General features: G+C 38.9%; 1 protein-coding gene across 1 annotated transcript in view; it reads right to left on the bottom strand.

Moving 5' to 3' along the window:
- The window catches only part of SORCS2 (sortilin related VPS10 domain containing receptor 2), a 797231-nt gene that overhangs the window by 233104 nt on the left and 536441 nt on the right, over positions 1-27686 (bottom strand). Inside the window, exon 3 of the mRNA XM_027836375.1 lies at positions 7418-7582. Coding sequence (XP_027692176.1) covers positions 7418-7582 — 165 coding nt within the window. The remainder of the gene's footprint in view (positions 1-7417; positions 7583-27686) is intronic.

Raw genomic sequence — 27686 nt, forward strand, 5'->3', positions numbered from 1 at the left:
CCTAGCTGCCCCAATTTTGTTATTTTTTCCTAGCTTTACAAAGTTATTTTTGGTAGCCTGATTGATGCAACACCAAATAAACTAATTTGGGCAGTATTATACTTTTTGTTATATTGGTATGACCTAATCATGAGCAATTAAAGTTTTCTCCAATTACCTGTCTGATTTTACTTCTGTAAAGACTATTCTGACAAAAAAAAGAAAAGAAAAAGAAGACTATTCTGTACTTGTATTTTAAAAGTTTGTGTGTTTTGGTAGATAGACTCTTGAATATTTTATACATTTGGTATTTTATACAGTTTGTATTTATACAACATAACTGCATTCTGTGGTTATCTCAAATTTAATTTCTTTTTCTAATTCTTCCTGCTGAGTTCTATTGGTAATATACAGAAATACTAATGATTCATGTCAATATCTCATTTTATGGAAGGATAAACTGAAGTCCAAAGGGATAAAAAGACAATAATAATAATTAGAGCTCACATTCATATAGCATTTAAGGTTGGCAAAGTGCTTTATATCAGTTATCTCATTTGACCCTTACAACAACCCTCTGAGGTAGGTGCTATTATTACTTTGATTTTACCAGTGAGGAAAATGAGACTCAGAAGAATTTAGTGATTTACTGAGAGTTAATGAGGATTTGTGACAAGATTCAAATCCAGTTCTTCCTATCTCCCAGCTCAGTGCTCCATTCATGACATCATACTTAAAGTTACACAAGGTACTATGTACAAAAACTAAGATTCAATTCCATATTTTCTGATTCTAAATCAGATGCTCCTGAGAGCAATGGGATATGAGAAGTCTGACAGGGAAGAGGAATGAATGTTATTCTTTGTAGATAAGAAGGGGCTGAAAATACTAAATTTATTGATGGAATTAATGGAACTCTCTCTGGATCTTAGGTCAGAGCAACCAGCAGGCAGTGGTAGCTATGAGGAGTCCAGGAATGCACTTGGCTTCCTGAGATCAATTGTTCCACAAGGACATCCTGTGGGCAGCCTTTTATATAGGCTTAGAATGGAATATGAAAGCTTGATTCAGACACGTCCTCAACTCTTCCCCCCACTTCTCCTCCCCTTGCCCGGAACCCAGTTTAGTAGTAGTATGATACAGAAAAGAAAATCAGTGAAGTTGGAATGAACAGACCAGATATTATTTGCTTTCATCACTGTCTATTAAATTTGGAGTAATTAGTTTTCTTCCTTTGAGCCTCAGTTTTCTCATCTGTAAAATGAGAAAGGTGGATACTTTGATTTCTAAAGTCTTTTCCAGCTTTAAAGCTCTAATAGTGAGAATGAGTCATTATCAAGATAATCTTATTCCTTCTCTTCATTCCCATGACCACTAGGAAATCCAGGCTTTTATCTCCTTGCCTGAGGAATAATAGTCTCCTCAGTGCTACCCTAGCAATATCCACTCTCCAAGATTCTCCATTCTCCTCAAGTATCTGAATTATGCCACTATCTAAGGTTCTGAACCAGATGAAGATACAGAAATCCTCCCTAAAGATCATTTCAAGGAAATGATCATGAACAAGGAAGTTGAACAAATATCAAGCCTCTCCTATGTCCAACATGCTGTGGAGTTGATGAGGATAACGTGATCCAGGCACACTATTTAGTAGATGTTGAGGGAGAAGTCTATTGTCCACTGATACCAGGAGATGGCTATTTCCCCCACATGGTGTCAGGGAACTGTCCAGCCTAAAACCACTCAGGGAAAGCTAAAGAGAAGAGCTACCTCACATGTAGCCATTAAAAACAAACAAACAAACAAACAAACCCTGAGCAAGCATGTAACTCTTTTTCCTCCTGATATTTGGGAATCTGCTTATTGTTCATCAAGTTTACATGTCTGTTTTTCACACTCTTTTGATGCTCTGGTATGAACTCATGCTTCTGAAATGGGCCCTATCTCCGAGCTCTATCTTTTCAGCTTTATACTCTATATTTCTGGTAACTAGTCCCTGGTTTGCTCTACTCAACCAATCATTCTAGCCCTACCCTCCTTGGAAGCCTTCTTGTTGTTGCTCCTTTTTCCTTGGCTTGAGAGGTTTCAGCTGATCAGTCCAGCCCTGACAATTCTTGCTTTCAGGAATAAAAGAATTCTCTAGGACTCAAGCATCCTAGTGCCAGAAAAAAAAAAACAAAAACATTCAGTATTTTTTTTTCAGTTTGGAGAAGAGAGTAAAACAGGACACCAGCCTCAGATCCTTCTCTCATGCTGTTTAAAACATATCCAATTTAATTGTTTCTGAGTAGGAGTAGTATCTCCTGGGGATCATAAACCAAGGTGCATTGTACACATGGTTGACTCTAAGTTGCCACACTCCTGCAACTTTGCCCAGGGTACTTTGGTTATGATAGTAAGCTGGGCTGAGAGTTACTAAAAGGTGTCAAAACTATCACTTCTGGGAAATCTGTGCCAGAATGAAGTTACGAATAAACCATATGGAGATATTCTTTTTGTATGACCATGGTAATAGGCAACGATGGAGGAATAACTGCCATGTGGGCATATGAGTTCTCTGCAGTTGCTGTTACAAATCATTGGCTGCACCTCTCCCACGCACCCACCTATCACCAAGGTTATAGAGACTGAAAGAGGAGACAATTGCTTGATCACATGATCAGAACAACTATTCCTACTTATATGCCAGGGGAGTTGTTTGCAGTAGGATTGGTGTATATTTGGCTGCAAGAAGAGTAGGATGATTTTGCATCCCTAGTGAATCCTTAGAATCCACAGCTATCCAGAAGTTCTTTTATTGCCTCTTTATTGGTAGGCATTTGACATGTCCACCCACTAGCCAAGGAAGCCAAAATTCCTCTGACTGAGAGATTCTTCGAATTTATGTCCCATTTTTCAGAAAGGAAGAGTACCTTGAGTCCATTTAGAGCTCTCTATGGTCGCCTAAAGAGGCAGTGATGAAATAGAATTCCTTCTATCAGTGAGAATGATGCTGGTAACATTTGAGTCACCTTTTTCCATTCTTGAGATCCATTCCTAAACAAATTATCATTTCATCACAGTAGAGAGGTATTGATTCAGACCAGAATGTGTAACATTGTTTGTCATTCTGCTCAATGCCTGAAGCTCTCTGGGCTGGACTTCTTTCATGACAATGGCCAATATCATTTTTTTAATGGCCAAAATCTTGGCAAGCAGACAGCACTCTATTTTCTGTCTCACTTGATTCTGACATTCAGATCATCACTGAAGGAAACTATCTCTATTATTTCATCTACCACAGAATCTTTGATGATTTTAATTAGAACTCAATATTTTCTCCACTATATGATAAGAGGAGTCTTTCTCCTTAATATGAAAGATTGAACTGATGCAGTATTGGCATCTATGTTACTACTTCCCAGCCCCAACTAGACTGTGGTGAGACAAGGGGTGGGGAATCCTCAGCCTCAAGGCTCTTCATAGAACAAATTCCTTTAATAAAAAGGATGTGTTCCGTAAAATTTGGACTTAGTCAAAAGGCTGCACCCAAGGACCTAGAAAGGCCACATGTGACCTCAAGGCCAGAATTTCCCCACCCTTGGGCTAGGCCATTCTGTGGAGAACTGCTAAGCCTTCAGAAAACTATGTGGCAGCAACTGGTAGCCAGGGAGAAGGAAAGCCAATCAATACTAGAAGACAAGGAAAGAAGAAGCATTGGGAAATGCAGCAAGACTTAATTTTTAACCCATAAGACAGAATTTTACTAGTAAACATTTTGTAGATCAGTATTGGCCCTTATGCCAGTAGTGTGTGATTTGTAGTAATATAAAATCATCAAAGGAATAACTTTATCAAAAAGATTTTTTACAGCTTAGTTTGAGAGTCACTGCAAAACACTTTTGATCTTCCCAAAGTCAAAGTTCCTCTTCTCTTCCTATTTAATTCTGAACCCCTCTTACTGTGTATCAAATATATTTATATTAGATATACATATATATCTACATGTGTATATATATTTATACGTGTATATAGGTATATACACATATATACATGCATGCACACACACACATATATGTACACATGCATATATATACATATATGTATACATATACATACATACACAGAAAGAGAGAGAGAGAGAGAGAGAGAGAGAGAGAGAGAGAGAGAGAACTGGACCAGCTTAATGGTTTCTCTATCTACCTGCATTTCATACTCTGGACCAGGAGTTAGCAAACCATGGTCTAAATACCAAATCAGGCCCGCTGCCTGTTTTTGTATAATAAATATGATAAACTTTATTTTAAAATATAAAAACCCTTCTTAGCTCATGGGCTATATAAAAACAGACAGAGGGTGAGATTTGGCTTTTAGGGTATAGTTTGCCAGCCATTGCTCTGGACAATAGGCAAATTTTATCCACTTGGTTTTTCCTGTATAGATTGCTAGGCTGAAATTTTTTGATTTGTGGTTCTCCGTTATGAGCCTCTGTAACATTCCAGAGATTGAAGCAATCACCATCCTATCATCCACAAACAAGAGAATGTGGAGGACCTCATCATCTTTGGAGTAAGGAGCTCTGAGTAAGAAGCACGTAGCTCTCTGTTTTAAGCCTCACTTGACACTGATAATCAGAGGATCACTGAAAGTAAGCGATAATCTGTAATAAGATGTCCCATCTACTAAGATTCATTGTATGATTTTCAATTATGTAGAAGAGCTACCTTGTTGGACGAAAGCCCATCAGACTTTTACTCTATTGAATTAAATGCTTTTTCTACAGTCAATAAACCAGTACAGTAAGACTGGAATCTCTGCACCACTCAGTCAACTGATTGTGAAGAAGAGCTCTGTTGTAAAATGCCCTTTGCAAATCCTGCCTCTTCCCTTTTCACATTTCAAGCAATGATACCTTGAATATGTGTTGAGATCACTCACACTGCCCCCTCTCCTCCATCCCCACACTACAATGAGGAAGGGTTGGGAGGACTGGAGGGGTGGGGGGATCGGAGGTGTTTAATGTTGAGACTGGGGTGGTAGTTACTGTTGCCCTATTTATCTTTCTCTAGGCATATCATCTGTGATTTTCTCCCTAATGATTTAGTATCTCCCCTGTTTTCAGATAGCTTGAGACTCAATCCTTTAATACTCGCAACAAATGGAATGTATCATCCCATTTCTAGATTTACTCTATATATTTGGTCTGCTTCAGTGATCTCTTCTATTTATTTTCTCCAGTACCATTTCTCCAGCTTCATTTAGCACATCATGAAAAGTACACCGAATTATCTCATAATAACAACTCACAAGTTTTATTAATTCTACTTTTGGTAGATGATAGAGTTGAGACTCAAGAGAGGTTGACTGACTTGACCAGGGTAGCATAGTTAGTAAGCATCATAGCCAAGATGTGTTCTGAATCTATGACCAGTGTAGTTTCTGGCATATAATTTCAGTCATTTTTTAGTAGCATTTGATTTGTGGTGTTGTTCAGTCACTTCCGTCATGTCTGATTCTTCATGATGCCATTTGGGGTATTCTTGGCAAAAGTATTAGAGTGGTTTGCCATTTCCTTCTCCAGCTCACTTTACAGATGAAGAAACTGAGGCAAACAGGATTAAGTGACTTGCCCAGGGTAACATAGCTAGAAGTGTCTGAGGCTGAATTTGAACTCAGGAAAGAGGAATCTTCCTGACTCCACATCTGGTAACTCTATCCATTGCCCCACTTAGCTACCCTCTGATATATCATACCAGCTTTCTAAGTCTTACAAGTTCAAGTATACATGAACAGAGCAGCAGCTGACATAGGTATTGCAGGACACAGGATAACCAGAATACATCTAAACATTGCTTTGTCACTAGCAAACTTGGACAAGTCATACGCCATCTCTGTGTCTCTCTTTACTCATTTATGACAACAAACATTTATCTTAAATGGGGCTTAAGAGATGAGCTTACAACAATTATCTAAAATAAAAAGTCAAATCATAGGGACATTGACTTGAGTATGAGACAACATAGAAGAGTTTAAAGGGTCCCAGAACTATAGAAATGAGAGTTGTCATTGTTGCTTTAATAATATCCACTATTTCCTTATGTACACATACACACACACAAAGACTTATCATCTGCCTATCTAAGACCTATGTTAAGTGACTTGCCCAAAATCACAAAGGTAGTTAGTTAAGTAGCAGAATCAGGATTCACACCAAGGTCCTGTGATTTAATCAAATCCTCTTCTTGCTGTACTGTATTGCATATAGGTCAGGCAGTTAGACAGTAGCAGAAATTATATTTGAACCCAGGTCTTCTCATTCCAGACCCCATGTGCTTTCTACTAGCAATTTTCTTCTTTTATAAATGAGGGAAGAGTGACCCAGAGAGAAGTAAATTCTGTGGCATATATTTTATACAGCATTTTGCTCCTAACAATAATGTGAGATGTAGAGTGAAAGTCTGATCATCCTTGTTTTACAGATAAGAATGAATCAGGATAAGGCAGGAACTCAGGGCAGGATGCAAAAACAGGAATCCCATAGCTCATGTTTAATAAATGTTTATTAATCATTGAATATTTATGTGAGATTGACATAAGAAGACAAAGGGATACAGGGTAAGTCTAGCATCATGAAGACTCTTAAAAATACCAATAACAATGGTTCATATTAAAAAAAATACCTTTGTCAGAAGTTCTACTGCGTAAGTCTAGAAAGGACCCTAAAAGGTATCTAATCTATTTCTCCCATGTCACAGATAAAAAACAAAAATCTCAAACCTAGAATCAGAAAGTGACTTGCCCAAAGTCACATGACAAAACAGTGGCAGAGGTGAGAACAGAGCTCACATATCCTGGTCCATGTCCAGTGTTCTTTTGACTATAATATAGTCACTGTACTATGTAGCCCCTGCTTGAATATTTCTCATGACAGGGTACTCACTACCACGCAAAGCCACCCATCTTGGAACAGAACTCACAAATCCTGGTTCATGTCCAATGTTCTTTTGACTATACTACATAGCCCCTGCTGGAATACTTCTCATGACAGAGAACTCATTAGCAAATAACGCAGCCCATCTTTTGTTGGACTTGCCCAGGATCACTCAGCTAGTTAGTGGTAGGTATCCTCTATGACTACTTCTGGAAAATGCCCAGGACTGTTTTAATTCCTTGGGCTTGATGATAGAGGCAAAACAACATAGGTTTAATATATTTGTTTCAGTCTTCCCTCACCCGCCCTGCCCTTGCATCTCTTTCCTCCAAAGGCAGGCTGCTGAGACAATAGCCTTAGCTGGATTAAGTGAGATGAACCACAGAAGCCTCCATCTTTCTGCCCAGGAGCCAGGATATCAAATCTGATGAAAGCTAATTAGAATGAGTAAGTCACATCAGTGCTGGTAGGGAATGCTTCTATTAGAGTCCCTGCAGATTAGAACCATGTGGGGTCATTAAATTTTACCTTGCTCTCCTTAGTATAGGCAACCACTTTATCCTCCTCTTTAGGATGGAAAATCAGAGTTTCGACAAAGAATGTGATGAGCTGTTTCTGAAAGGTGGCCCCCTCATCGGTGCTCAGGAAAAGGCTCTGGTCCCGGTCATTAAGAGATGAGCTTACGAGAATTATCTGAAACAGAAAGACAAATTATAGGGACATTGAGTTGACAAATCATCACTAGTAATTCTATGATCTGTCAGTCTTTCTCAGTATGATTGCTTCTTTGTGTAATCTCTGCCCACATGCTAAGTTGTACTGAAATCTGTTGAAAACTACAGTGCATATTGAAACTTTATATGGCCACCATTTTGTTTCAAGATGGTAGAGGGATGTATGAGACAGACTTAAGCTGTAAGTTTGCGAAGTTTAGCACCACATAAATTTTCACCAATTAACTAACTCCTTAAAAAGCTATTGCAGAGAAGACTAACAAGGAAAATGGATAGAAAAACAGAAAATGTCAATCTATTGACTTGAAATAGAGATCTCCCTTGCTTGTGACACCCATGTGCTATATAAAAATAACTCAACATTGCCTATATTAAGTACCAATATGATGCCTACACTAACAAGGTTAAGTTTTTGATTTTCAGATACGGTCTCTCTATCCTGCCCAGGTTGGAAGTATATTGGCAGTTATATAGCACTTATAATGTGCCAGGGACAATGCTAAGCACTTCAAGATTATTATCCCACTTGATCCTCACAATAGCATTGGCAGGTAGGTTCTATTCTTATCCCGAGGAAAGTGAGGCAGACAGAAGTTATGTGACTTGCCTAAAGTCACACAGTTTGCATCTGAGGCCACATTTGAATTCAGATCTTCCTGACTCCAGGTTCAGTGCTCTAACCACTGTATCACCTAGATACCTCACCTAATGGTCATCGTTGAAGCTTTGACTTGTTCTGTTTCCAACCTGGGCTGGATTGTTCCTTTTTAGGCAGCCTGGTGGCTTCCCATTCCAAGGGACCAAAGACAGTGGTGCTGAACTTTGGACTGACACCCAATTAATTTTAGTCTAACTTTGTCTCAGAACTCTTGAGCTCCTGAAAGGCTCAGCCTCCCTGACTGCAGGGTTTTCAGGCATGACCGCTAACAAAATTTTCTTAAAATCACCTATTTCAAAGACTCTTTGGTTTGGAAGGGGCCTCAAAAGTAACCTAGTACCCTTTCCTAAAATTTCCCCAGTGCCTCCCTATGGCATGGAGGAAGTCTCAGATCTTCAAAGTCCTTGACAACAGAGCCTAAACCCTGGCATTTCCTGCAGAACTGGGAAGGCTTCCAACACAGGGTCAGCAGTTGGATTATGTTTCTGTCACCCAAGGACCAGTCTAGCTATGTTAAGGAAAACTAACAGGAAGAAAGATGACCGCTAGGGAATGACTAGTGATGATTTCTTTCAGCTGTACCAACTCTTAAAGACCATTTTGCGAAGGTCTGCAATCCAGGTAGGGGAGGGAGCACCCACAGTAGAGAAATAACAAATTTATTGATCTATTGATGCAAGTTATTAGAAACTGTAAGGGCTGGTGGTTACACAGCACATTCAAGTTGGCAAAGTGCTATAATAGACTAGCTCATTTGAGCCTAATAAAAACCCTATGAGGTAATTACCATAGGCATCATTATCTCAATATTTTACAACTGAGGAAAGTGAGGTTCCTTTTAAGTATGCATAGATGAAGAAGAAATGAAGAAGTGGAGGGAAGAGGAGGAGGAGAGAGAGGGGAAGAAAGAAACATTTATTAAGCACCCACTATATTCCGGGTATTATGCTAAGCACTTTACAGATATGTCATTTAATCTTAAAATGACCCTGAGAGATGATGGTATTATTATCCACATTTTATGGTTTAGGAAACTGAAGCAAACAGAAGTTAAATGATTTGATCAAGGCCACATAGCTAATAAGTGCCTGAGGCTGGATTTGAACTGATGTCTACCTGACTCTAGACATGGTGTTCCATGTACCTTGGCACTTATCTGCCTTGCCAATGTTCATATAAAGAAATGAAGGGTGGTGTAGTGGATAGAGAGCAGGCTTCAGAGTCAGGAAGACCTGAGTTCAAGCCCTACCTGAAACATTACCTGTGGGAAGTCATTTAACCCCAGTGCCCCAGCTAGCTCTTAACCCTAGAGAAGGGGCAGATCCATATTGGTAGATGTAGATGAAGTTCTTCATGGGGAGCTCCTCACATGTGACATCACTAACTAAAAATAGTCACATGGCCCTCAATTATTTGAACCCAGGTCTTCCTGAGTCCAGAGCAGGCACTATCCTTTTTTTACCATGCTACCACAAAGACTTCACCAGCCTCAAGCTCTGTGGATATGAATTCCAAAGAGCTTTTCTAAAAGTCTTTTTCCTGCACAGAGAAACAGAAGATAAAGAAGAGGCCAGGGCACTATGACCTAGAGTAGGAAACCGAGCCATGTAAGTAACACGTCCCTTTAGGAACTCAATCGGCTCAGACCAAGAGGTTTGTGTGAGAAACCAGTTACCAAAACCAACACGGTTCACACTTGGGAATGGCAAGAATAGACTTGAAAGCAGAGGACCTGGGGCAAAATACCAGCTGCACTATTTACTACCTGGGTGACCTTGGACAAAGGACTTTACCACTATGGATCTCATCTTTCTCATCTTAAAAGGAAGGGATTTGATGATGACTTCTGGAGGCAGCTATGTGTTTCAATGGGATAGTGGAATTTGGAATCAATGAGTTTTGAGTTCAAATGCTACCTCAGACACATACTAGCTATGTGACTCTGTGCAAGTCACCTATCCTCTCTGGGCTCAGTTTGTTCATCTGGGAAATGGGGACAATAATAACACCTATTTCCCAGAGTTGTGAGGATCAAATGGATTTGGAAAGCTCAATGCAAACCTTAAAGCAATATACAAAGATAATTATTATTACTATCAATGTCCCTTCCAGCTCCAAATCCTATGATTACTACAAGCATTTCAAATGAATAAGATCATGGGAACACTTTGTAAATCACTTGCCTTAAAACAATCTTGTGAAGCAAATAATCCAAGGATTATCATTCCCATTTTAGAGATGAAGAAATGGAGGTGCAGTATGATTATTTGCCTCACCCACCATCACAGAGGCAGTTAGGACTCAGAACTAAATTGTCTGACCTAAGTCCCCTGTTTTTTCCTCTACAGATGTCCTTCCTGTATTCTCCACCATGCCTCCCTGGCTCTTCCTCTTTCCTACCTGAAATTGTCCTTGGGTAATGAAGGGGGGAAGAAGAAAGGATTTATTAGCTTCTCTATAAAGGGAAACATCTGAAACACAAAAGTAGGCTCATCAAGAGAAGGAACTAGCTTTAGAGGGGCAAAATGAGAGTTATAAAAGAAGGAATTAAAAATAAAAAGAGGGGCAGAGGAATTCCATGAAAGGAAATTTATGAACATAGGACAGAGTTTGATGATTATGATGAAAAAGAAGTAAAAGGAAAAGAAAAAAAATAAATGATTTGTGATCTGGTTCTTCCACTTAAAGTGTTACTTAGACAGAAAAATGTCAGATCCTGGCTGGGTGCCTGGGAGGTGTCCCTTTTTTGGATAAGACAGAGCAAGGCTTCAAAAATTGATGGTTATAGGTCAGTTCTAATTGCCTCTGACCATGTTGCACCCTGTACTCTCTACATCTACCTTACCTATGACACAACATAAAATGGTGTAATGTAAAACACAGAATATCAGAGCTGGAAGCTTCCTCAGAAGATGGATCACAGAATGTCAGAGCTGTAAGGGACCTTCTAACATTGAACGTAGAATGTGAGAGACGGAATGAGCCTTTGATGTCATATAATTCAAGCCCTTCCTTTTTAAGATGAAGAAACTGAGACTCAGAAAGAGGAAATTAGAGACAGAGTGACTCTTTCTCCGAATTTCCTTTGTAGCCTGATACTCTCTATTTCCCTCATTGTTCTTACTTCATTAGTATATTTACCTGGGATCAATTGCCCTCTCTTTTCTAGATACTCTCATGATCATTCTCAGATCTGATAGCTCCTGATATTCTGCTTTGCAACCAACTACCTCTATCCCCTAAAATGTACCTGTGGAAGGATTGAATGGACTGATCATTAGCCAGACCCCTTGGTAAACATCACTGATTTTGGTCAAACCAATGGGAACTTGGTAAGCCTATGGGGTCTAAGATCATTGAGGTTACTTTTTGTATTATGGAATCCTTTACCACTCTATTAAAGCTTATGAACCCCTTCTCAGAAAAAAAAAATGTTTCTTTTTTTAAAATTCATAACTGAAAGAAATTCTATAGAAGGTAATGAAAGTAAAAATGTATTTTTTCCTAATTCAAATACATAGGGCCTCTGAAATCTATCAATGGGAAGGGTCCCTGGACCCTAAGTCAAGAACTCCTTCAGAGGCACTTATCACTGGCTCTCATCCACTGCCTAGTGAGGTCCTGTGATGTAAAGAGGGTGTAATGGAAGAGTCAAAAGGTCTTGATTTCACATCCTAATTCTCTTGCATACTAACTAGATATACTGAACAAGTCATTTCCTCTCTTTGAGACTCAGTTTGTCCTTCATAAAATGAGATATTTTTGTTTTTGTTCAGTTATTTCATTTGTGTCCAACTCTTTATAATTCCGTTTGGGGTTTTCTTAACAAAGATGCTGGAGTGGTTTGCCATTTCCTTCTCCTACTCATTTTATAGATGAAGAAACTGAGGCAAACAAGGTTAAGTAACTTGCCCAAGGTCACACAGCTAGTAAATGTCTGAGGCCAGATTTGAACTCAGGAAGATGAGTCTTCCTGACTTCGGGCCCAGCACTCTATCCACCTAGCTAGATAGAATGGACCAATCTATACCACCTAGCTTCCCTAAAATGGGAGATGGACTAATATATCTATGTATCAATTATATAGACATAAACTATATATTGATATATATGATAGATAAAGGTATATACACATATATTAAAATTAAAAAGTTAGGGCATATCAATAAATAGAAATACAAATGCACACACACTAACCCTTTTCACCATGCTATTATAAGGAAACCCCTCTTATACTCAGCCCGTAGTGAAATGTTATTTCTTCTCATATGGCTTAGCAGCTGCTTTCAGCATTAGCTCTACCTAGATCAAAGTCTCCAAACTGCTACCATCAGGTATTGTTAATCCAAGGTACAGTGTGGACTGGTGTTAGATCAATTGCCAAGATTTCCAAATGAGGAAAAATGGTTCCATGAAGGGAAGGAAGCTATCACCAGTATACTACAATGAAGAGAATTTTGAATGTGAGGACAAGAGGACCTGGGTTGAAATCTCAGCTTTTCCATTTAATATCTATATGACCTTGGGCAAGTCACTTTATTTGGTTTGGCTTCAGTTTCCACCTCTCTGAAATAAAAGATAACCACAAAGAACCCTTCCAACTCTAACCCTGTTATCCTAGCAATCAATAAGTATCTATTAAGCACTGATTATCAGGCCTTTGATTGGCACTGGAGATACAAAGAACAGATCCTCCCCCAAAATAATCCTTGCCCTCAAAGAGCTTGATTCAGTATGCATATAAAATTTTACATTCATGAATTTCCTTTGTGTATCACAAAGGAAATTCATGAATGTAAAATTTTTTTTATAGGGGAAAGCAAAGCATTGGTGCCTGATGACACCAATTTCAGTCCTACAGCGACAGACAGTGTCAGAGCTAAAAAGTGGGAGATGAGGCAAGAGTGTTGTTAGTCATTTCAGTCATGTCTGACTCTTCATGACCCCATCTGGGGTTTTCTTGACAAAGATACTGGAGTGGTTTGCCATTTTCTTCTCCTACTCATTTTACAGATGAACAAACTAAGGCAAGCAGCATTAAGTGACTTGCCCGGGGTCGCACAGCTAGCAACAGGCAAGAGTGAGCTAGCAAGAGCAAGAGGAGCTGCTGACCTTTGGCCGATGTCAGCATCACTGATTGAACTATGGCTTCCAACTTATGTGAGGATGAAAGAAGTCACTCAGGGTCAGATGGTTAGATACAAAAACTCAGAATGACAAATGTGGCCTTAGGGGAGAAGGGATTTATTTAAAAGATATCAGGGTGACATTCTTTCCTTTTTGCTCTCTCTTACAAACCACAGGACTCTCTTGGATACTTACCTGAAAAAGTGAAATTCTTTTGAAAGGAAATTGAATGTGTGAAGGTATCATTCATTTAGTGGATGATGTGAATCCAATGAATTTAAATGAACAAATGGAAATCCAATATATTATTTAATCCTAATGAATACCTTAATAAGCTTTCCCCTCTTTCTTTAATTAGCCTGCAAGTAACACAAAGCCATTGTCTGAAGCCAACCCACCTTAGAAAAGATACTAAGCATCTGGATAAATGAGACTGTCCATCCAGATGGACTCCTCAGATAATTTTGGCTGTCCAGGACAAAAGATTATTTATTTCTCTGTTTCAAGGCCCTGCCAGGAGATCTGGCCATGGCACCTTGTTTCCTCTGCTTGAAGAGTGAAAATCTGGGTTCTGTTGTCCAGAAAGCCATCTCTCAGCTAACCCAACAAAACCAGACCTTTACAGGAATCTAACAGCCCATCCATCATAGACCCTTTTTCTCCAGCTGGAAAAACCACCTACATGATACAGATTAAATCAGTCTCCCTGATCACAGCAGCTCAGGGACTACCTCCTGGCTTTAATTATCAAATAGACCTTAAAGTTGAGTATTTGTGCCCTGCAGGAAATGCAGTCATTTAAAATTAGGATTGGAGAGTGGTTATTTTCTAAATGATGTGAAAAATACAATTCTCCCTTCCCCTATTCCATCTCCCAGGTTGTTCCTAGAATCATAAAAATTTAAAACAAGAATGGACTTTAGAAATCATCCAAGTCTTGTTTTTAGATCTCGAAGGACCCTTAGAGATAATTTAGTGCAGAGGTGGGGAACCTGCAGCCTCAAGGCCACATGTGGCTTTCTAGGTCCTCAGGTGTGGCCTTTTGACTAAGTCCTAGTTTTATAGAACAAATCCTTTTATTAAGGGGACTTGTTCCGTGAAGCTTGGATTTAGTCAAAGGGCCACATGAGGACCTAGAGGGCCACATGTGGCCTCAAGGTCACAGGTTCCCTACCCCTGATAGTCCTACCTATGCTACTACCCTTATTTTATTGAATGGGAAACTGAAGCACAGAGGGGGAGTAAATTAATCTTGGTCCCACAGCAAGTTGGATGGCCAGGATTCAAAGTGCCATCTTCTGGTTTCAAATCTAGGGCTCTTTTCTGACTCCAAATTCAGTTCTCCTTCCACTACACAAAAAGATCTGAATGGCAATTTTCTGGACCTAGTCTTTGCAATCACAATCTTGGGTTATTTTTTTTCTCTTATCACTGTAAGCATGAGAAATAAAGGAAGAGAAAAGTTGTCAACAAGAACAAATGTTCAAACAATGACAAAGCTTTAATTAGGGCCTGCAGAGGACATGGACTTGAGGATTATTTTTCAAAATTTGGACTAAAGCAATTTTTTCAGTGTTATATTTGTACCAGCTCCTACCCCTAGATGCACAGATGGTACCTGGGATATCTATTAGTGTGCCACACTGGTTTTAATGTTTCTAAGACAGTAGCAACGTAGTAGATAGATACAAGAGTGGATTCCAGAGTGAAGAGGTCCAAATTCAAGCCCCTAGCTCTGGTGATTACTAGCTGTGTGATTTTGGGCAAGTACCGTCCACTCTTAAAGAGAGTCTTCAATTTTCTGCTCTTTAAAAGAAGAAATTGAATGAGATGAAAATACTTTGTAAACCCTAAAGAGCTATATAAATATGAATTATTAGTATTAAATAGATTCATCCAAGGTCAATCAGTTTACCCAAAATATAACTCTAAAGCCAGGCAATAAATAATGAAGATGATCTGTTGTGGAGAGGGAAAGGAAAGGAATAAGTGTGCATTAAGCCTCTTTACTAATCACTTTTTAAATATTATCTCATTTGATCCTCATAATAACTCTGTGAGGTAGGTGTTATTATGCTCCCCATTTTAGAGTTGAAGAAACTGGGGCAGATAGAGGTTAAGTGACTTGCCCAGGGTCACGCAGTTGGTAATAACAGTAATGATTATAATAATAAAAACAATAGTAGTAATAATAGCTAACATTTTTATAGTGTTTACTATATGCAAGGCACTGTATTGAGTGATTTGCAATTGTTATTTCATTTGATTGTCACAACAACCCTAGGAAGTAGGTGTTATTATTATCTCCATTTTACGGTTGAGTAAACAGAAAGACAGAAGTTAAGTGACTTTCCCAGGGTCACACAGCTAGTAAGTATGTGAGGCTGCATTTGAACTCGGGTCTTTCTGACTCTAGGTCCAGCTCTCTATCTATTGTGTCACCTAGCTGGAGGGGACAGACCCGTGTGGGGAATTTAGAAGGTGGAAAGATTCTCTAGCACTTCAGTTTGGCTACTCCTCTGTAACTTATAGTAAGAGTTGTTTGCAGCACTGAAATATTGAGTGACATAGCCACTGTTTCACAGTCAGTCAGAGACAGGACTTCACTCTAGATCTTCCTGACCCCCAGGCTAGCCCTCTAGTATACATTCAGCTTCTTGAAGATGACAAGTGACATTTATGTGGCACTTTCTGGTTTTCACAGGGTATACATTAGCTCGTTTTATTGCCACTAAAAGCCTATGAGGTTGGTTAAAAACACACACACACACACACACACACACACACACAAACAGATGATTCCCATTTTACAGGTGAGAAAAATGAGGATCAAAGATGTTAAGTACCTTGCCCATAGTCAAAAAACTAGTAAGATGTCAGAAAAAGGATTGAAACCCAGATCTCAACCCTTGGGAGAAAAGTGTGTGTGTGTGTGTGTGTGTGTGTGTGTGTGTGTGTGTGCATGTTTGCATGTATATATTTGAGGTGATGTAGAGAAGAGCAGAATGATAGTTCTTGATCTCTGGTTTGGAAATAGATCTCTGCTTTCATGATCTTGAATTATTTTCCCCCCATCTCATGGAAAATTCTCCATTTTATCAACATCATTCCTAACCTGTAGCTCCCAGAACAAAATGTAATATTCTATATGAGGGCTCACTAAGGTAGAACAGAGTTGGCCATGATTTACTGAGTACTTATGTTAAGACAGATAAAGGTTTTAGAGGACAATCTTTTCCTGGTTTCATCAAACTTGCCATCTCGGAGGGGACATTTTAGAGTTGTGAAATTCCAGGGTTGCAAACGACTTGAGTTCCTGTAGTTTGACCACTACTTGAATAGGAATTCCATTTAAAGCACATCTGAGTAAAGCTATCCAGCCTTTTCTTAAATACCTCCAATGATCTGGGCCATCACCAGACTCTTTCTTATCTTGACTCTTGTCTTGCTGCTGGATTCCGATTATTCTGGAGGAGAGAGTGATGCTAACGACTTTGAACAGCTCTGCTTCACTTAAATCCAATTCATTTACTAGTCAAGATAGCACCCTTGTGATGTCATTGGTCCTCTTCAAGAATCAGGGATGAACAACAATCTGTGAGTAGTAGTAGCTGCCCCTGGGAACCCAATTGGCTAGTTCGAGTTGGGGGAATGCTGCTATTTTTCCTTGTCTTTCTTTTTCTTCTTCTTTAGCCACACACGGTCTCTCTTTCCACTTGAGGTATCATATCCTTAAGTGTGATATCATTGGTCCTTTTCGAGAATGAAGAATAAACAACAATAACCTCCAATGGTGGGGAACTTACAATCTCTCAGTGTAGCCCATTCTGATTTTTGGATAGCTCTGCCTTTGTTTCCCTTTGACTGTCCTGGAATCTGCCTTTCTGTAACTACTCACCATCAGTCCTTGATCTGCCTTCAGAGCCACAAAAAATAATGCTGATCTCTCATACATAATAATCTTCAAACACTTCAAGACAGCTTTCTTCACATTCCCAAGTCGTCTTTTCCCTAAATATCCCCCAGATTTTAAAACCAATTAATGTACAGTAGGATCTTCAGTCCCTTTTCTTTGCTGGTTATCCTTCCCTGGATGGACTCCAATTCGTTAATTTCCTTTCCAGAATGTGGTACCACAATTTTTCAAGTACGGTCTGACCAGAATACAGCTGCCCTATCACCTTCCTCATTTCACCCATAATGCCTCTCTTAATGTAATCGAAAATTGCATTTGATATCATGACTGGAAACAAAACAGTTTTGCAGTATGTACTTTCACATAAACAAATGATTGTATTAGTAAATTACATATAAGTGCCTAAGAGGTACAAAAAAAAATGATTCATGGGAGGATCAAAGGATATAATAGATGTGGAAGTATTTTGAAAACTGTAATATGCCCCATACATGCCATGTGCATCACTATTGAGTCCATTTCTGGGGTCAGGGTTTTAGCAAGGCCATTCAAAATTGGAGTACCTCTGGAGAGGCATGAACAGAGTGATAAGGGAACTGAAACTATGATGCATATAAATTATTTGAAGTGACTCTGGATATTTAGCCAAGAAAAGGGAAAAATTCTGTCAGACCTCATCATCCAACTGAAACTATTCTGGCTGAAGTTAGCAAAGATCTTTTACTTGCCAGATTGACTTTTTAAAATTCTGTTTTTTTTTCCCTCAGTCATCATCTTTCTTGTCCTCTCTACAGCCTTTCACACCGTTGAGCATCCTCTCCTGTTGGAGACTCTCTCTCCTCTCTTGGATTTCATAACACTGTTTTCTCTTGGTTCTCCTTTTACCTGTCTGCTTCCTTCCTCTATGTCTTTTTTGCCAGATTTTCTTATAGTCCATGCTCATTAATCATGGCCATTCTCTAAGACTATGTCCTGGGTCCTCTTCTCCTTTAACTTTTATACTAGATGTTCTTACTCTAGTGTTATGTAAAATTATGTATACACAAAATATAATATGTACAATATTATATGTGATATATATATACATATATATTGTATAAGTTTATTTCAATATATTTGGTTTCCTTTGTAATTGATGAGTATTTTGTTTGATGTATTTAAAAACATTATTCTGAGATGGGGTCCATACGCTTTACTAGACTGCCAAAAGTTTCCATCACACACACACACACACACACACACACACACTAAGGATTCCTTTTCTATGCTATCTTTTTTGGTCATCTCTCATCAGCTCCCTTGGCAGCTGTTCCCCAGTTCTCTAAGTGCAACCCTAATCTTTCTCTGGCTCCAGTTTGGCATCACCAACAGCCTTTTGGACATCTTGAATTAGATCTATCACTGGCATCTTAAATTCAATATGTCCAAAACAGAACTCTTCATCCTTTCCCCTACCACTCCAAACTTCATTTTTCCCAAATTTCCTATTATTGTTGAGAATATCACCATCCTCCCAGGTAGCCATGTTTTTAACCTCTGTATCACCCTCAACTTTCTACTTGCAATTGCCTCATATATCAAATTTGTTACCAAATATTATCATTTCTATCTTCACAATATCTCTCATGGACATCCCCTCTCTTTGCTACTCCTACTCCCACTCCCACTACCCTAGTATAGGTCCTCATTACCTTCTGCCTAGACCATTACAGTAGCCTCCAACCTGGTGGCCCTCACCTAGGTCTTTCCCTACAAAAATTCATTCTTCACTTAGCTGCCAAAGTCATTTTCTTAAAACGCAAATCTAACCATGAGACTCTATTTTTGCATTTCTCTGTATCCCAACCACTTGGCATAATGCCTAATACATAGTAGGCAATTGATGAATATTTGTTGACTGCCTGACTTATTGGACCTGATATATGCTTTCAGTGCTGCCATGTGGAAGAGATATTAATTAGGTTCATTTTGCTTGTCCCTAGAAGGCAGAACTAGAAACAATGGTTAGAAGTTGCAAAGAGCCAGATTTTTATTCTGTGTAAGATGGTCCAAGATGGGGAGTGTGAGACATTTTGACAGTGAAAGCTGTCAAAATGGGCCATTGTAGGATTGGGGTTTTTCATGTCTAGAAGTCTTCAAAATGCTGCAGGATCTCTCCCCCCAAAAGTTGTGGATGGGATTCAAATACAGGTTGGATTGGATGGCTAATGAAGTCCACTTCCAGGTCTAGGATTGGGCACAGTTCATAAAGTTCTGGACTGAGAATCAGGAAAACCTGAGTTGGAATCTTGCCTCTGACCCTTAGCTGGGTGAACCTGGGAAAGTCACTTGAACTCTGTCAGCTTTAATTTCCTCATCAGGAAATGGGATAATAATAACCCTTACCTCACAGGGTTGTTGTAAAGATTAAATAGTAATGTACTGTTGAAAATTCTGAAGCTCTATATAAATGCTAGCTAGTATTATTTATTTTTAAACTCAAATTTAACCTCAATGTGCAGCAGTGTATGACTGTGGTAACAATATTCTCCTCCTCCTCATTCTGTGAATTCCATTGCTTATGTACTAGAGGATGTTTTTGGTTGATTCTGGAGTGATTCTAGTTGCAGAGATCCAGGGGATATGCATTAAGCCCAGAACAAAACTACAGGAGTTTACCATTTTTATCTTAGCTCAAAGTCATGAGTGGTGGCTTTGTACCTAGTGACAGGCCCTCGCTCCCATGCCTAGGGGAAGTACCATTATGAGACACAGCCTGAGAAGATTCCTGGAAGAACACAATGAAATGCCTCTGAGGTGTGCCTGCAGTGCCCAGATTTTCCTTTTCTCCCACTCAAATTAAGTTATTAATACAATTGCCTGCAGAGTGTGAGGCTAATGAGAGCTAAACTTTCTCCCATGTTCTGTACACAGAAAAGCATTTATATGCACCACCTCCTCACTGATGATAATTTTGGGACCTGATTTAAAATGGGATCCAATTATCCTGCACACCTGAGGATGGGCTGTCTTGTTTATCTCAAAATGTCAATTTCACTCCCTCCATGTTCTGACCTCCCTACTGCCATGCCCCACAGAAGGACTCCACAGAGAACAGCAGAGGTGGCCTCAGGTAAGATGACAGGTATCTCAGTAAAGCCAAAAAGAATACATATCAGAGGCCAGGAGATCTAGGTTACGGGCTAAACAAGCTTTCCCACTAAATGGATGGTTGCTTTGGACAAGTCAGTCAACATAAATTTATTAAGTGCTTACTATGTGCCAGGCACAGTGGATAGAGTGCTGGGCCTGGAGTTAGGATGAACTGAGTTCAAATGTGGCCTCAGACACTTCCTAGATGTGTGACCCTGGGAAAATCACTTAATCCTGTTTGTCTTAGTTTCCTCATCTGTAAAATGAGCTGGATAAGGAAAGGGCAAGCCACTCCAGAATCTTTGCCAAGAAAATCCCAAATAGGGTCATGAAGAGTCAGATGTGATTGAAAAATGACTAAATAACAACAATGTGCCAGGCACTGGGCTAAGCATGAAGGTTACACAAATGAGTATAACATGTGCTAGGCTCAGCCTTCCAGTCCAATAAGGGCATATGACATATACTCTCAAATGCATGATACAAACAGAACTTGAGGAAAAGAAGGGAAAGATTTAGGTCAGGTATTGCCCTGAATGGTGGCTCCTTTGACAGTCATGGCCTCTTTGATGCTCATTACACAAGCTACACCATCTATCAATTTCATTCATTCTCATTGGCTGTCCCCCATGCCTAGAATGCTTCAACTCCTGGTTTCCCTTAATGTTAGTGCCTTCCCTCTGAGATTGTCTCCAATTTACCCTGCATACGTCTTTCTTGTATATACTGTCTTCTTGTATTAGATTGTAAGATTGTGAGCTCCTTAAGGGCTTGGGACTATTTAATTTTTTTTTTCATATCCTCAGTGCAAAGCACAGTACTTGACCCATAGTAGGTGCTTAATAATGTTTGTAGAGTTGTTGACTTAATAGGAAAATTAAGAAAAAAAAGATGGATTTTAGGAAAAAAGATAAGTTCTGTTTTGGATATGCTGAATTTGAGATGGATATCCAGTTCAAAATAGCTAATAGTATGTTTGTGATCCAGCAGGTCTGGAGCTCAGGAGAGAGACTAGGACTGGATATATAAATCTTGGATTTATCTATATGAAGATTTATAATTGAACCTTTAGGCACTGAGGAGGTGAAAAAATGAGAGAATGGTCCAAAGACAGTGGATACACAGTGTTCTTAGCCTTTAAAGCCTTTCCAGTCTGATAGAATCCACCAGAGTCTATTCTTTGATGTCAAGAACTCAGGGGCAGCTCCACACCATGGTGAGGAACTAATATAAAAACACAAAATTAAAAAAAAACATTCCAGTAACTATTTCTAGACATCATTAAGAAGATTGTAATTCAGTGTTTAACAGCTCTTGGGTTTCATTCAAAAACACTTCAGAAAGAAAACGAGCTCAGCACTAAAAAGGTTTAATTTTTGTATGGGTGTGATGGTGTTGGGGGGGGAGTATTAATGTTCTCTAGATTTACCTCTTTAATTAAAACTCTATCTCATGTTCTATTATCAGCCATACAGATGTGAAGAGCTGTGTAGAGGAAACTAACAGAGGCCCTTAGGAAAAAAAAAGTTAGGGAAAGATAAACACAGCAGCTCCAACCACCCCCCTTCCACATCCCAAATTAGAGTCTAGCCCTGAGAGTCTTATAGGAGCTGGTATTAGTCATGATGATAAAAATAGCTTTATCACCCAACCCCTCACTGTTGCCTGTACATACATCTTGTAGAGATATTTAGAAATGACTCAGAATTGTGCAGGCTTTCAGTTTGTAATTGCACCTTTTCAAATGGCCTTTGATTGCCAGGTTAGCCATCCTCCACTTGAAAAACAAATAGAAGTATGTCTGGAAAAAATGTGCATAAAGTGAATTTTTGCAAACTGAATCCTCCTTGTTCTACGACTTCCATTAAAATGGTAACAGCAATTTCTTGTCATTTATGATTCAGTTGCTATTTGTGGCAAGTTGTAAGGAAGAGCAGACAGCATGGTGAACTGGAACTAGAAGTTGTTAGATGGAATCAGGGCTGGCTGGATAATGGTCCAGTTTAGACTGTGATGAAGTCAGGAAGGAGAAGGCAGATACCATTGGTTCAGACAGAGGTCCAACGACTACAGAAGATAGCTAAAGCAGGGAGGGCCAAGTAGTTCAGAGAATCAAGGAAGATCGCAGAGTGTTAAAAGTGGAAGTAACTTTGGTACAGAAAATGTTACAACTAGAAGGGACTAATCATTTGCTATAAAAAATGGATTTTTTAGAGGGAGATGCTAGGAGAAATTTAAATGAGGTGAAAAAAGTATAATTATAAATTTATTTTTAAAAAGAATTAGAAGGGATCTTAGAGAACACAGAATGTCAGCACATCATGAGTTGCTGTTAGAGATGGGGCAAACTCCCAGATTTTCCCATCCCAAGTAAGTTATTTGTACATGATACCATGCTGCAATGTCATGTACTAATGCATACATAGCTTTAATTACAGAAACACTCCAAGAAGATGAAGTGGCTTCATTGCCAAATACTTAATTTTGGAGGGCAGGTCTTAAGGAATCTTAGTAACAGTCCTCCAATACACCTCAGGGCAGCATTACAGGCCAAGAAAGCCAAGATCCTATCTAGAAATTAGCCCTATCATCTGCTTATGTCAAGAACAAGCAACAGCCTCATTCCTATAATTAAAAGTCAATTGAAATTTAGGGGGTTGTCTAAGCTAAAGTTTAAAAAAGTGAAACAGCGAAACTTTTTGTCAATTATTCAAAGAGAAATTCTCAAAGGGGAATGGAGACCATTCTTGAATGGGAATAGACATAGTAATCATGGTTTAATGACAAAGTCCATCCAGGGTGATGTGCTAATTTATCAACAATTCTCACTAATTTATTACAACTTAGACTGATGATAGTATAATAAAAAAATCAAAAGATGTTGCTCTTGGAACAATGTCCCCCATTCATATCTAGCTAGTTCATAGGCTTACATTTAGAGAACTAACAAATTCACAGTGAGGAAAACCAGCATATGGTAGCTTTACATCGCATCCCATCCTATCCCTTGCCAAGAGACACAACTAGGTGGTACAATGAATAGTGCTGGGCCTGGAGTCAGGATGACCTGAGTTCAAACCTTGTCTCAGATATTCACTATTAGTGTGACCCTGAGCAAGTTACTTAATTTCTGTTTGCCTCAATTTCTCCAACTATAAAATGGAGATAATTAAAAAAAAACCTAACTCCTAGGGTAGTTGTAAGACTCAAATAAAGGCATATTTCCTTCCTCCCTCCCTCCCTCCCTTCCTTCCTTCCTTCCTTCCTTTTTTTCTTTCTTCCTTCCTTCCTCCTATATAGCCATCTGACCTTCCAACCAGGCCATCTCACCATCTACTTCCAACCACTGACCTGCTCTTCTCCACTTGGACCAACATTCTTCCCACCAGACCGTAACTGCACCCCCACACACAAATGTTTTTCTGCAAAATAGGACTACCTTTCCTGGTCACCTCTCCCCTATATATATATTGCCTTCCCTTTCTACAATTTAAGCCCCCCAAGGTCAGGGATTAGATATTTTTAAATCTTTGAACTCCTAGAGCTTACACTGTGTCTGGCATATAGTAAGCACTCAATAAGTACTACTTTCAATAACTTATTCTACAAGGAGAAATGACCAAAAGATTAATGATAAAAACCAATACCCTGTCTTAGCAAGCAGTATTAGAAAAGATGACACATAGGGTGCAGAATGACAAAAGGTGCTGGATAGTCAGCAGACCTGGTCCCAAGTTCTTGAGCAAGTGCTTTTACCTCTCTGACCCTGCTAGGTGAGAGACGACTGGCATATCTTTTAGGAAGTTAATTCATCCTAATGAAAGTGGATACTGGCCTAACTCGAGAATATTAATACAATCCCGGATGAAAGCCAACAAAATAATGGCACATGAGAAGGAAAGGGTGACATGGGACCACTGAATACTTTCTAACAATTCAATTCAACAAAATTTATTAAAGCACTACTCCCAGGAAGGTACCGGGCTACAAGCAGAAAGGAGAAAGACAAACACAACATCTTCCAAACATTCAAAGAGCTTTCATTTTCTTGAGAGGACACCAAGAACAAAAACTCCATTCTTGTCATGTCCATTATTCAGCGTGTATGTTTCCCTGTGAATTAGCACCCATGGCAAATAGGGATTGCCTTCTATGTTGCTGGAATGGCAGAGCCCTCTAATGTGAACCTGCATGGTTCTAACAGTCTATGGAAAGCAATAGAAAAAAGATTTTCTAAACTGGTCATGGATAGTGGCCACAAACAACTGGTCTCAGACTAGTCTGAGTAGATTCAATCAGAGTTTAGCTTGGAAAAAAGGTAGTATGATTTAACAAAAAGAACAAGTGATTTGGCATCAGAGAAATGGGCTTGGACCTCAGCCCTGTCTCTTTCTACCAATGTGATTTGGGGCAAGTCACTCCAACTTCCTTAAGCTCTAATTCTTCATCTGGCTAAAGAAGTGGCTTGGACAAGGTAGTATTTAAGGTCCCTTCTGGCTTTTGAGCATATGAACCCATAACTTCCTCATCTTTATTGAGAAGAGCTCCCACACAGAAGACAGTCTCCTTACACTCTTATAGAAAATAAGAATTCTTAAGCAGCCAACTGTGTAACATTTAATAAAGCATTCCCCAAACTGAATTACAAAACTTAATGTCAAAATGTGGAAAGGTTCAGTATGGTTTTATTTATTGCACTGACAGTTGCAAAAACATCATTAAACATCCTGGAACCTATTTGTAAATTGAATGGGGAGCCACAGTTCTTCCTTACAGTCAAAAGGCTGACTTGTAAAACTCTTGTTTGATCAATACTAACTAAATAAGTCAAACACTTTTCACAGCCTATAAAAACAAACCTTCCCCACTATTGTACAGATTCGATTTATTAATGAGGATATGAGATTGCTTACAACACTTGCAAACCAGGGGCTCACCAGTGATTATTGATGACCTTGGTTCTCTGTAGATGCATTTTTCTCTAGTTTTATAGGGAAGAGGCTTTAGTAGCAGTTTGGTTCAGTACTACATTGCAGATGATGCTGAAACTGTGTTCTCCCAGGGGCAGCTGCATTGCAATAGTTAATTCAGTGGTAGGTGAATATACATACATTCATAAGCTTTAGAGCTAGAATGGGTCTTAGAGAACATCTGGTTCAACCCCCACATTACAGAGATGAGGAGTTAGCTGATTTATTCAAGGTCATACAGTTCATAAATAGAAGAATCCATTGGAAGGATTCCTTTGACTCCAAATCTAGTACTCTTCCCACTTCACCATGCTTTTACTAAATGCTTTATATGACCAGGATACCATCTTTAAAACTAACAACAGCATGGTTACATTAGGCAACAGCTTATGGAATTATTTATCTCTTGACTAAATGAATAGTGGCCAGGCAAGAATACAGAAATGATATCACTCCCTCATTAAATTCCCTGAGCCTTTTTTTCTGCATCTTTCCTTTGCTTCATTGCAACTCTTCCATGCATCCTTTCTGATACTTAAATGTCCTTTTACTTTCTCTGAGCCTCAGCCTTTTCATCTACATGACATGGAAATGTATGCCTGCACTGCTTATCTTACTGGATTATCGTAAAAAAATATCACTTTGTAAACTTTAAAATGCTACGTAAATGTGAATTATCCTCATACATTGGTTTACTCTCTACTCCTTCCAGTAGTTTATAAACTTTTAGAAGGTAGTCACTGGGATGTCTCCTTTTTATGTCCAGCACCAAGGACAGGGGCTTGAATTTACCAGCACTGATTGTTTACTGAATTGGATAGCAGCTACAATTTACTTTATATGATGTTTTATGATTATTAAGCAACTTTCATAGATTATTTCATTTGATCCAAATAACAAATGGTTAAAGTAGGCAATATAAATGTAACAACAATTCACATTTTTATAGACTTTTTTCGGTTTACAATACAACCTAGTTAAAACCCCTCGCCCCTTTTCTTGCCTTTCTTCTCCCAAGGTCAGTAGTACCAGTATTATTTCTCCAGGTTGATATATAAGGAAACTGAGTTCCGAAGTTAAGTGACAAATTACGCAGCTGGTGCACAGCAGAGTCTGGACTTAAATTTATGTCTTCCATATCCAAGTTCAAGGGTCTTTCCAGAATACTACCAACATGTTTCTGATTTTCTTAAATAAAATAATGTTTTATTTTACTTTTTCATTCTGAACTTAGATTATGCTAAAATAATTTTATGTGAACACAGTAGAACACAAAATATGATTCTATATGAAAACCTTAATCTCCATTTCACACTGCTTGCTTTTTAAAAAGTATACGATCAATACTACATGGCAATTTTTAAACTGTCTTGCTTGTCTGTGCTTTCTTCTTTACTTTCTTCTGCGCATTTAAAAAAAGTTACAATGGACATCCACTGTTTTTGTTCCCTGTGCTTCTCCTCCTCCTCCTCCTCCTCTTCCTCTTTTCTTCTTCCTCCTCCTCCTCACCTTCTTTCTCCTCTTTGTCTTCCTTCTCTTCTTCCTTTTCCTCTTCTCCTTTCTTCTCTTTCTCTTCCTCCCCTTTCCCTTCCCCTTCTCCTTCTTTTTCCAGTTTTGTCAGTCTCAGGAATTAGGAGTACAGTTTTCTAAAATAACTGCAGATTCTTTTCCTTTCCAAATGTTTGTGAAGGGGATCAAAACAATATTTAATACTTTTTATTATTCTATCCAGTTGCCAATTTCCTTTCAGCCTCCCATTACACATACCAAGACTTCTCTATGATGTGGATGCTTCATATTTAAAGATTCGGTATCATTCAAGGTTTTTGCATCATGGATGAACAATGAGCTCACTCACTGAGTAGGCACCTGTTTACACTTGTATGGGGTACTCAAATAATTTGTTTGCTTGAGTAAAACCCTTCTGCATTCTTTAGAACATGCTGGTAAATTGTAACTATGAGTTTGCTCAGTGTCTCCCATCAGAGACTCTGGCTCTGCCAATATGTGTGAACTTTCCAATTTGGGCTGGTCCTAGAGAGAGGAGGAATACATAGCCACATCTAGGGAATAATTTGATCATTGTCAAAAAACCCCTTTTTCCCCTCAAAGTATGTGATTATACGATGTTGAAGCTGTAAGGGTCTTTAGATCATCAGTGCTTGAAGGGACATTTCTACCATCAAATCTCTTAACAAGTAAGGATACCCATCAGGTTCTTAACATCCCTTTTCTTCTTTGAGTTTTGCCTTGATGCTCC

Source organism: Vombatus ursinus, unplaced genomic scaffold, assembly GCF_900497805.2.
Source record: "Vombatus ursinus unplaced genomic scaffold, bare-nosed wombat genome assembly UNPS02014818.1, whole genome shotgun sequence".
NCBI lineage: Eukaryota > Metazoa > Chordata > Mammalia > Diprotodontia > Vombatidae > Vombatus > Vombatus ursinus.